The sequence below is a fragment of the Furipterus horrens genome, unplaced genomic scaffold (genome assembly GCF_987537825.1).
Source record: "Furipterus horrens unplaced genomic scaffold, mFurHor1.1.pri manual_scaffold_10, whole genome shotgun sequence".
NCBI classification, from domain to species: Eukaryota; Metazoa; Chordata; class Mammalia; order Chiroptera; family Furipteridae; genus Furipterus; species Furipterus horrens.
The window spans coordinates 43506964-43519091 of NW_028327180.1; the positions used below are offsets into that span (position 1 = coordinate 43506964).

The 12128-nt window shown below is 38.7% G+C and overlaps 1 protein-coding gene across 1 annotated transcript; it reads left to right on the top strand.

The window, feature by feature from the left end:
* The first annotated feature begins 8107 nt into the window (after positions 1-8107).
* On the top strand, positions 8108-11031 carry LOC149999894 (uncharacterized). The gene is made up of 3 exons (XM_090289658.1): positions 8108-8229; positions 8426-8498; positions 9057-11031. Exons 1-3 carry the CDS (start codon positions 8142-8144, stop codon positions 10045-10047), a joined length of 1152 nt encoding a protein of 383 aa, XP_090145784.1. The 5' UTR covers positions 8108-8141; the 3' UTR covers positions 10048-11031.
* Positions 11032-12128: the final 1097 nt, after the last annotated feature.

Sequence of the window (12128 nt, forward strand, 5' to 3'; positions counted from 1 at the left end):
TGAGGTCATTCCAAGGCCTTTCCTCATTTTTATTAAAGGTTTGCAGTGTTCAAATATCCAAATGTTCACCCAACCACACCACAATCCTTTGAATTTCCAAAAAATGCAAATCAAATTTTGGCAATAAAAACATTTAATGGATATTATTACTAGAAATTAATTTCAGGGAAAATGTGGCAAGAAGAGAACTTTTTTCCATATATCCTCAAAATTCTTGCAGTTCTATAACTGAGATCCCTTTGCATATAATGACCGTCCAATAGAAATGATGCATAATTTGCAAGTTTAAATATATAAAAGTATGTAATCATTTTTGGTGTCCCTATGTGATTATTATAATTATGCTTTTTTGGTACAACTCCCTTAAATTTTTTTAAAACTTTGATCCTCTTCGCTTATTTCTTCTGCCCTTTCACCATCAGACTGTGGCAACCACCAGCCTGTTCTTGATATCCATGAGCTTTGTTTTAATTTATTTGTATTTTTTAAGTTTCCACATATAAGAGAGATCATGAGGTTGTTTTTTTTTTTTCTTTCACTTAGTGTAAGGCCCTCAAGGTCCATCTATGGTGTCACAAATGGCAAGATTTCAGTCCATCTTTGGGCTGAATTAATTTTCCTTTGTACATGTAAACACCCCATTAAAAAAATTGATTTTTCAGAGGGAAAGGAAGGGAGAGATAGAGAGAAAGAGAGTGAGAGAGAGAGATGAAAATATTGATTTATCGTTCCACTTATTTATGCGTTCATTGGTTGATTCTTGTATGTGTCCTGACCAGGGATCGAACTCGCAACTTTGGTGCCCTAACCAACTGAACTACCCAGCCAGGGACCACATCTTCTTTATCCATTCATCCATCAATGCATACTTAGCTTGTTTCTGTACCTTGGCTATTGTAAATAATGCTGCAGTGAACATAGGGGTGCATATATCATTTTGAGTTTGTTTTCATTTTCTTCAAATAAATACCCAGAAGTGGGACTGCTGAATCATATGGTAGCTCTATTCTTAATTTTTTGAATAACCTCCATACTTATTTCCATAGTGGCTGCACCAATTTACATTCCCACCAACAATGCAGAAGGATTTTGTTTTCCCCACATTCTTGCCAACACTTGTTATTTCATACTTGTAGATATTTATTAAATTTTAAAAAGTTTTTGCACTTTTCAGAGTATTTTCTTCTTTTATTAACTATTATTCTATTTCACTTCATTTGATTCTGTTGCAAATAGATTTCTTTAAAAAATTTTTTACTTTATTATTTTTTATTATCTTTAGAGACAGAGGTACACCCTGGCTGGTTTGGCTCAGTGGATTGAGCGTCGGCCTGCGAGCTAAGTGTCGCTGGTTCAATCTTCCAGTCAGGGCACATCAGAGAAGGAAAACTCTGATTCCAAAAAACCTCCGCTGCCTTGCGGCATACCTCTTCAGGGGAAAGGCTAAGGGAGTAAACCCTGACAGAAAATCCGGAGCCGGAGTCCCTAAGGCGGTTTGACGTTGTAGTCAACACTGGCAACTCCTGCGGCGCACCTGAAGCCAAGCTGTATTGACTCCGTCTTTCCCTTGGATCCTTCAGCTGCGAAGAGAGGGGGGGTCTGCTGCATGGGCAACAGCAGACCCTCCATATCACCCTGCCCAGGCTCTGTAGCTTCAGCTTCACTGGAGAGGACACTCCAGCGTCATCGCAAGATGTCGATTCAACACGGGAGGAGACAGATACCGTGTCACTCCCGAGTCGGACTGCACAGCCATTCTCGGCGGTGCAGATAGACTCTTAAGAAGCTACACCATCGTCTCTCCAGACGGACGGCTGCCGACGACGGAGAGACAGAGGAAGAGAGAGAGAAAGAAACATCTATGTGAGAGAGAAACATTGATTGGCTGCCTCCTGTATGCAGTGTATAAAAATTTTTTTATTTTACTTTAATATTTAAATGTTTATTGATTTGAGAGAGGAAAAACAATTTTTAATATGCTGATATTCTTTCATACAAATTTGCTGTACTCAGTTATCAGTTCTAATAGATATTTCAGTGGATTCCTTAGAGTTTTCTATATACAAGTTAAGTCATATGTAAGTGAAGATAGTTTTACCTTTTTCTATTTAATCTGATGCATTTATTTCCTTTTTTGGACAAATTGTTTTGGCTAAAATCTTCAATACATTGCCAAATATAAGTGGAAAGAGCTGGCTTCCTTGTTTTGTTCCTCATTTTCAGGAGAAAACACCTAGCCTTTTACCACTAAATATTATATTAACTGTGGATGTCCTACATTTGTTCATTATCAGGTTCAGAAAATTTTCTTTGAATCCTGGTTTGCTGACTATTTCTATCATGAAAGGATGCTGGATTTTTTCAGGTATTTCCTTTGAGTCTCTTGAGATGATCATGACATTTTTGCTTTTTACAATATTAATCTGATGTATTACATCACTTAATTTTGAGATGTTGACCCAACCCCACATACCTGGAATAAATTCCACTTGGTCATGGTGCTTAATTCTTTTAAGATGTTGCTGGATTAGGTACTAGTTGAGGGTTTTTTTTGTTGTTGTTGAAACAATCTATATTCACAGATGAAATAGATCTGAAGTTTGTTTGTTTTTGTGGTGCTGAATGTAAAGTTAGACAAGTCACGTAGCTCTCCTAAGTTTCAGTTGCTTCTCTTACCAATTGAGGTCATAGTAGTGCTTCCATGTTCAGAAACTGAGAAGATGAAAAGTAATGAGCCAATCCACCCATGATGCTGAGTGCCTTACAGTTAGTAAGCCTCTCTAAAATGCCTTTATTATTATTATTATTATTATTATTATTATTATTATTATTTAATGTATTGGTTTCGAGTGTAGAGCCTAGTGGTTAGACAATCATATACTTTATATAGTGCTCCCCTCTTAAAGTGCCTTTAATTTTAGTGTTAGCATTTCTGTACCTATTCTCACTGTCATCATCATCATCATTATCATCTGTGAGGGGTTCCTGAACCCACAGACCCCTTGACAGCAAATTACAAAATTGACCCAGAGATGGAATCCCTTGGGGAGAGAAGGGAGAGTGCCCCTCAGATGGGGACACTCCCGAGCTTCTTCTCAACAGAGCTTTTATTGAGCTGGCTACATGCAGAAACACATGGCGTGAGAAAGCAGCCCTTCACCCAAACATAAAGAGGGTCAGTAAACAGAGATATGAATCAGCAAACAGTGACATTTGGTTAGACTTTTTGGCGTCAGAGTATAGTGTAAAAGTTCAGGCTGTTCCTTTGATTTAAACATTCTGTTGATATAGATTTGAAGTTATGCAAAGAAGAGGAGGCTTGAAAGGGTACGCAGCATTCCTATTCTATCCCCCAAACATGAGGCTGGTAGTGTGGCATTAGGAGCATGCCCACCAGCCATTTCCCGCTTTCGGTCAAAGTCTTACAGTCCCGTTTTCAGGCCTGTCTTGTGCAGTGGTTACAATTTCCTATACTACACAAAATGGTCTCTCACAATCATCTCATAAACACTTAGAAAGCACAACTTCTCTCAATAGAATCTACATAGTACACTGAAGATAAATCAATTGTTCCCTGAAAAGTAAGATTGAAACTGGCCTGCAAAACTACCGAGAACTTTCAGTAAAGTTCTGTGATAAGTATTTTGATTTAATCTATGAGTGCTTATGTTTTCATACTTTCAGATCTTCAAAATAAATGCTATGGTTATTATTTATGATAACTTTTACCTTCCCAACAAGATAGAAGAATCTTGTTGATTCTCCCACTACTACCACAACTCAATATCAATATTTCAGTCAGACCATGAACAAAAAAATATTTTTTAAGTACAAAGATAAATCTTGTTCTTCTGCTATTTAAAGGTACTTCATGCTTTTGACCACAAAAGGAGTAATTGCTTTCTTATTTTCATTCAGAGATAATAGATATTGGATTGCAACTTGGGAGTTCTCCAGGTGAAATTTGAAATGCCCCCACCCACCCATCACCACCACACCAAGAAAGAGGCAGACAATTCCAGATTGTTGAATTGCAGTTTTAATAAACAAGGGAACTTACATACCAGACTTGTCTTGGGTGGCCACAAGAAGAGCAGATCTCCACATTGCCCACCAGAAGCCTTAACTGGGTTATGTATACAGTTCAGATGAAGGCAACATTACATTATTCTCTCAAAGTTGTGTCCTTGAAATGGCTCTTAGTTCTCCATCACTGGGCAGAACATATATCCCAAGGAGAGGGGTGGGAGTAAGGAGCCTCTCATTGACCAGGTACAGCTCATGGGTTGACTACCAGTCACATCTTCTCAATGACTTCCTCCAAAAGGGTAGCTTTTGAACCCTGTGTAACTCATTCCATTAGGGCCATATTTCAAGGCTATGGGAAAAGCATCTCTCTCCATACATAAAAAGAAATGTTTATGTTCCTTCAGTGGAGCTCTTTGGCTGAAAAGACCATCTTGTAAGATGAGTCTTGAGATCTCATGGCTTCCCATGGTGCAGGTAGATGCACCAACACTCTAACTGTATTCTGGCCCTTGTATTTGCCATGATGGAGACCACAGGAATGACCTCCTCTGACCAAACACAATCACAGTAATTAAAGGACTTTGGAGCGCACCATCATGTGACCCCAGTAAATGGACAAGCTGTTCCTATTGTTGTTACTTTGGCAAGCAGAACAATTCATGACCATCAGTGCAGGAAGCACATCAGCATTTTCCACCCAGGTAAGGCCACTACTGGAACTGTTCAATTCCTACAGGTGCAAATAGAAGCAGAATGGGGAAGGGCAGGGATGAAATAAAATTTCCTCAGCACCATGTTTCTGAAAGTTCAACCTGTTAGAGAGGAGACCAGATGTATGCATCATCCCCAGTGAACTCATATTCTTAGTATAGGAGGTCCTTTATTTGAGATGAAGATGAAGAGTTAGGAAATAAAACAAAGCAAAACAAAAAACGGGATGTATCCTGATCTTTAGAAAATCAGCCTGATTTTAAGGAAAACTGCTTCAAGGATATTGTTTTCCCAATAGCTCTTAAAAGGAAGATGAAAAAAAGATTATGAAACAGAAATACTTTCTCTGTTTCTCAATTCTTTTAAAAATATTTTATTTATTCATTTTTAGAGAGAGGGGCAGGGAGGGAGAAAGAGGGACAGAAACATCAGTGATGTGCTAGAGAATCAGTTGCCTCTTGCATACCCACAACCTAGGACCTGGCCTGCAACCCAGGCATGTGCCCTGATCAGGAATCAAACCAGCAACTCTTTGGTTCACAGGCCAATGCTCAATACACCGAGCCATGCCAGCCAGGACCTGTTTCTCAATTCTTTATGCTGAATATCCAGACTTTCCTTCCCACAGTGTAAGGTGACTGGTGCTGATGCTGCTCCCCGCCATGGCCCACCTGGTATGATGAGTACTGGCTGCAGCCTGAGCCCTCCTTTTCTCTTTCCACTGAGATCACCTGTGGCTCTGGCTCTGCCCTCAGGCTTCATGTGTCTGATGGCCTTCAGGAGTTTCTTCTGTGTCTCCAGACATGACGGAGTTATTGCTGCAGTTTGGATGGACTTGGTTGAGGCTGCTTGTCTCAGATGATACTAAGGTGAGCATTCCTCAGGGAATGGAGAGGAGATGGTCAGAAACGGTATCTGTGCATATCGTATGGAGAGGATGCCTGGCAGGGAGCGATTTCATCATTGTCAGAATGAACGTGATGCTAGTATCACAAACTCACCCATCAGAGAAATTATTATTTAGATGAAACCCGGTTTTCTGATGAGTCTCATTATTGATGGATTAAATAGTATAACCACAAGTAAGGGGTGGCTCAGGACTGTGGAGAGTGCACCATTGAGGAAACAAAACCACCTGCTTGTATTTTCCATGGCATAGGAAATTTTCAAGTCAGAAACACTTCCTAAAGTTGAGTATTCTAAATACACAAAAGTCACTTTTCCCCCAGAAATGATGGCTTTTCTCGGTTTCAAGGCACTTTTTCGGAATCTGACTGAAGTTCTGGAAGGACCTCACGTATCACATCCCTGGTATCTGAGCCTGTGCACCTTGTCGACAAAACCACACGTCAGACTCTAGTTACCAACAAAAATGGAAACGGAGCCGGATTAATGATTGCATACAATGAGATGCCTTGAAGTGCCTGTGTTTGCAAGGAAGGATCACAGTTCCCCGGTGGACTTTCAACACTACGTTTCAATGCAAATGCCCCTGCACAGGACGAGTTTTCCTGCTTTGGGCTGTGGGGGCTGTAAGTGGGACACTGGGGGCCGTTGTCTTGGGAACTGTCCATCACTTCGGGAGCTGTGGGCGCCGGTGGGTGGGGCTACGCTCCGCAGCCACCCGGAAGTCCTGCTGGCTTCCTTTGCGCTCGGGATCGTATCGCTTTTGGCCTTAAAGCCGCATGTTTCTCTACCTTCATCAGTTGAGCTGTGCTGGTTGTGGGAGTTGTAGGAAGAGCTCAGGGAGACTCAGAAAACCTAGAAATGGTGAGTGTGCGGCTGGTGCAGATACCGGGAGGAGGGCTGGTCGAACCGCCCTGGCGGGACGGTCTCTCCACGGTTCGGTTCGGTGCCTGCAGATCCAAGGCCCCTGGGGACTCGGCTCCAACTTCAGTCCCCTCGGGCTCGCGGTGTGGGGGCTGGACCGTCAGCCGTGATCCCCGGCGTGAGGTCTGTCCCTGCTCGCGGCGTCTTCTGCCCCCAGAACACCTCTGGGCTGCTCTGCACCCGCGTTCCCGCGTCTCCCCAGTTGGTGCAGTGACCACAGGGAAGGTTATTGCAGAAAATCTTGACTGGGTAACCGTTTTTTTTTTTTTTTTACTAAATAAAAAGAGTACAGTTTAAAATAAAGATAAAGGTGTAGTATAATAAGTACATAAACCAGTAAGTAACAGTTATTCGTTTTTCTTAAGATTGCTGTGGCTATTTGGGGTCTTTTGTGGCTTCACATAAATTTTTGGAATATTTGTTTTAGTTCTGTGAATATGCCATTGATATCTTGATAGGATATTTGTTGAATTTCTTATTGCTTTGGGAAGTATAGACATTTTAATGTTATTAATTCTTTCTATCCATACACTCAATATTATTTTGTATTAGTTTCAGGTGTAGAACATAGCGGTTTGACAAAACTTTACAAAGTGTTTTCTCTGATATTTCCAGTACCCTCCTGGTACCTTGTGTGTTTTGTGATCATGTGCCAATTCAACATTGAAATATTGTGGATTTCAATGAAGCCCCTTGCAAATGGGTCAAGGCCCAAGTTACAGTGTTACAATTCTGCCAGAATGACTTATTTTATATGATCTTATCATTTCATTATATATGTCTATGTGTCCTAAAAACTGGTATGAAGTAACCCTAATGCTCATGAATACAGATATTCTGCAGAGGTCTAAATTGCCCTGCCTTCCTCAAGCCTGAGCTCTTAACACTGATGACTTCCTAGCTCCATGAAATGAGACAGACAAAAGAAGGTCAAACTGAGTCAGTAATAAATATTATATAAACAAATTATATTCATTCTTCACAACAATATTTTCATTCTGCCAAGTGGATCTGAGCACTAATGGATTAGAGTACATCAGGACAATATGGCCAGCTGCATTTTGTTACAAGTTGAAAATCCATAGACCTCCTTGTCTCATGTTTGGTGTTAGAAGAAAAAGCTTCCAGGTCTTTATTTTGTTTATATCCTTAAAACTTTATGCAGATATGGCAGTGTGCTTCATGTAGTGCTGCATCACATCATATGGTGGTATTAAAGGAGATGAGAGTTTTCTCACAAGGAATTGTTGTGCTTAAAATGGAAATATTTTTTTATTTGTATAGAATTTCTTCAAAGTGCTCTGTGCTGGGACATTATGAAGACCTGAAGTGATCACAATAAAAATGTGACAGTAAATTCCGTGTGTTTCTTGAGGAAGTGAGTGTGGACAATAAATACTAGTCTGACAGCTAAGTCATAGAATAAATGTTGAGGAACACATGTCATATATGAACTTTGTATGAATTATGTATAGCTCCCCAGTGCTGTCTCTCTCACCCACCCTCTTGTATACATATGTGGGATTTTCTAGGATTCAGTGGCCTTGGAGGATGTTAATGTGAAGTTCACCATGGAAGAGTGGGCTTTCCTGAATCCGACCCAGAAGAAACTCTACAGAGATGTGATGCAGGAAACCTTCAGGAACCTGGCATCAATAGGTATTGATGACAACGTCTTATTTACTTATTTAGTCAGTTAGAAAACTAGCATTGCTTGCTCATCAGTGCTGTTTCAAGAAGTGAAATGTGGAAAGGAAATACATAGATAATTAAACGGGGCATGATCACAGCTCATCGTGGACCTAAAATCTAATCATTTTTCATATTTTAAGTAATTTATAATGTTTTTTTCCAGCATGTATTTTAGAAGAAAAATGGGAAGACCATGACAGTGAAGATCAGTATGAAAAACGTGGGGCAAATCTTAGGTGAGTCACCCTGACAGGAGAAAGCAATGCCTCACAAGAGAATCTTAATATGTTATCAAATTTTAAAAACAGGCAAATGAGTCATATCATCCCACTTTAAAATTTGTTGATTCTTAGACTACTTTCATTAAAATATTTTTCTTAAATGTGACCTAGATGTTTAATATATAAAAAATAAATCAGTCTACTTGAACACAGTATACAGAAACACCATTAATGAATATTACTGTTTTCATAATCTCTATGATTGAGCCAAATTTGAGAGCTATTAGTATATCTGTTTCAAACAGTATGTGCAGAAACCCTACACTTCCCTTGAAAATGGTAAAAATGTTATTGACATATATTAATAAATATAAAATCATTAATAAAAAAGTATTAATAATATGCTTTTGATTTTTACGACAATCATAGTGGAGAGACTCTATAAAAGAGAAGAATGTAGTCAATGTAGAGAAGCCTTCAGCTAGATTTCAAACCATAATGAAAAGAAGAAAACTACTACTGAAATAAAACTACCTAAATCCAAGTCTTCATGCATTATTTATTCTTTAATAGCCACATGAGATTGCTCACTGGACCCAATCTAGACCAGTGTCAGGAATCTGAAGAGGAGCCTTATAAATGTAAGGAATGTGGGAAAGCTTTCAAGCGTCGCCGATATGTTCGAGTACATGAAAAGAAACACCGTGCAGAAAAGCCCTATGAATGTACAAAGTGTGGTAAAGCTTACAGGTATTCAAGTAACTTATATAGACACACAGAAATTCATACTCGAGAGAAACCCTATGAGTGTAAGAAGTGTGGCAAAGCCTGGAGTGCTCTCACCGTATTTAAAAGACATATGATCAAGCACGCTAGAGATGGCCCTTTTAAATGTAAGGAGTGTGGGAAAGATTTCAGTTGTCTAAGAAACTTTCAAAGTCATGAAATGACACACAGGGGAGAAGAGCCCTATTATTGTAAGGAATGTGGTAAAGCCTTCAGTTTGCTCAGTTATCTTATCAAACATAAAAGAACTCATGATGGAAAGAAGCCTTATAAATGTAAGGAATGTGGTAAAGCTTTCCGTTATCCCACTTTACTTAGAAATCATGAAAAAACTCATATTGGGGAGAAACCCTACGGATGTAAGCAATGTGGGAAAGCCTTCAGTAGTCCCAGTTACTGTCAAATACATGAAAGAATACACAGTGGAGAAAAGCCCTACGAATGTATAGAATGTGGTAAAGCCTTCAGTTTACTTACATATCTTAGAAAACATAAAAGAACTCATGATGGAAAGAAGCCTCATGAGTGTAAGGAATGTGGTAAAGCTTTCCTTTATTCCACTTTTCTTAGAATTCATGAAAAAACTCATACTGGGGAGAAACCCTATGAATGTAAGCAATGCGGGAAAACCTTTAGGTGTCCCAGTTACTGTCGAATACATGAAAGAATACACAGTGGAGAAAAGCCCTACAAATGTATAAAATGTGGTAAAGCCTTTGGTTACCCAAGTAGTTACCGTAAACATGTGAAAACACATTGTAGAGGTAAACCCTGTTAATGTAAAGAATGTGTGAGAGCCTGCATTTATCTCTCAGCTCGGCAGTCACATGTGATAATGCAGATGGAGACGGACCCTGTAAATGTGAGGGCTGTTGGAAAGCAGTTATTTCTTCCAGTTCAGTGTAAGGAACGAAAGAATTCACACTGAAGAGAAGGCCTGTCAATGTAAAGATAGAAAGACCTTCTATCATCCCAGTGCTTTACAAAATCATGAAAGAATGCATACCTAAGAGAAAGTCTATGAATATAAGGAATAGAGGAGAGCTTTTCATAGACATGTAAGGGTGCACACTAAAGACACATTGTTTAAATGTAAAGAATATAGAAAAGGCTTCAGCTGTCCCATTTCATTGGAAAGCCATGAATAAAAACTCAAGTAGAGAGAATTCTATTGAATGTAAACAATACAGGAAAATCTTCATTTTGCCTCATATCCCCACAATACCATGTGAGAATGTACACGGATAGATACTGTGTAACTGAGAATAAAGACAAAGTTTTTATAAATACTTTCAGAGTAGCGTGCACTGGAAGGAAATCCTATTACTGTAACTACTATATATAAGTTTGGTGCAAATTAAATCATAATACTTCTCAAAACTCACAACGTGAAAAATACTATAAACATTAGACATATATGGTTATTATCACTGGCTCATTCTTACAGTGTTCTCTGAAGTATGGAGTTCTACTTCTGCAAATATACATTGAGGTAATATAATTTGGTAGGTACTCTGTAAGCAAGAGTCTAATAGGTATTTTTTCCCTTTAGTCAGTTAATAAACATTTCGTGTTTCTATATTGAAGTTTGTTAGATCCTTGGATGAATTGAAGTGTTCTAATATACAAGTAGGTTTAACTTTTATGTAATTTTGTAGTTGTTCTGTAAGTCAAGGAACATTAAAAATGATGCTTTGGTGTTTGTACATTTTTTCCTCCTGGCCTCCTGTGGCAAGTGGCAAGTATTGAATGAATATGCCTTACCAATATATATATATATATATATATATATGTATATATATATATATATATATATTTTTTTTTTAATGGAAAAGTGCCTTTTCATTGGCCTGAAGAGTCTTACTCAATTTTTTTGTCAATAAATGCTTTTTTAATTTCTAAATTGTAGTTGACATTTAGTATTATTTTATTCAATAAATATTTGTCACATATTTGTAAGTGTGCAAAGTTCATTAGAGTATAGTCCCATGTGAATTATTTTCATCTGCTGTCCTTTACTTTTTGTTGTTGCTTTTGGCTGGGATTTGGAATATGAAGTCTGCATTAAGAAGAGACTATCTGTGTTAGGACTATAAAATCTAGACCTGGAGATAACACTTCCTGACACTGTTATATCAACATGAGTAATGATATGAACTACATGTTCTACAATCTGTTGCCTTTATGGTTCCACATTAGAAATCAGCAAGGCCTAGTAACCTACATGAAAATTGAATGCAGAAGTGAAATAAGATTAGACTGGTTTTGAAGCCTCTTGTATAAAAGGAGACAGACAGGAGCATAGAGCTTTTGTGTACATTTGCTTTTAGTTTGTTTTCCTCAATCTTTGCCCTGCCAGACAAGAATATCCTCTAAACCACCACCAACTGCCTGACTCTCATTGATCTCAGGTGTAAGCATTACAGTTGTTCACAATTCAACATTAAAGATCCAGCATAAGTTGGATTTTCCTGCAAACATTTTTGAGCCCACCAGGAAACAAATGTTGACTGCCATAGTTGAGACTTCTGAAGGGTACACCACTCTTTTTTAGATTGTATTTGTATTAGGTCTACTTCGACAAGTAATCATCTTGTTCTGTTAATACCATTACTGACCTGTGATTCTTATTCCGCTGTGGCATGTACAATGGTGCAGTGCCAAGGGGCTACGAAACAGTTTGTTCTCTACCACACTGTGCAGTGACTTCTCTGAGCCAATCCTTCCATGTGAGAACCAGTCCTTTCTTCATTCCAGGCAGATTCTGGATGTTTTCAGTTACTCATAGCTGAGCATAATCTCTCAATAATTCCAGTTATCTTTGGTTGTATGTGATTAAAATTCTGTCCATTTTCCTCT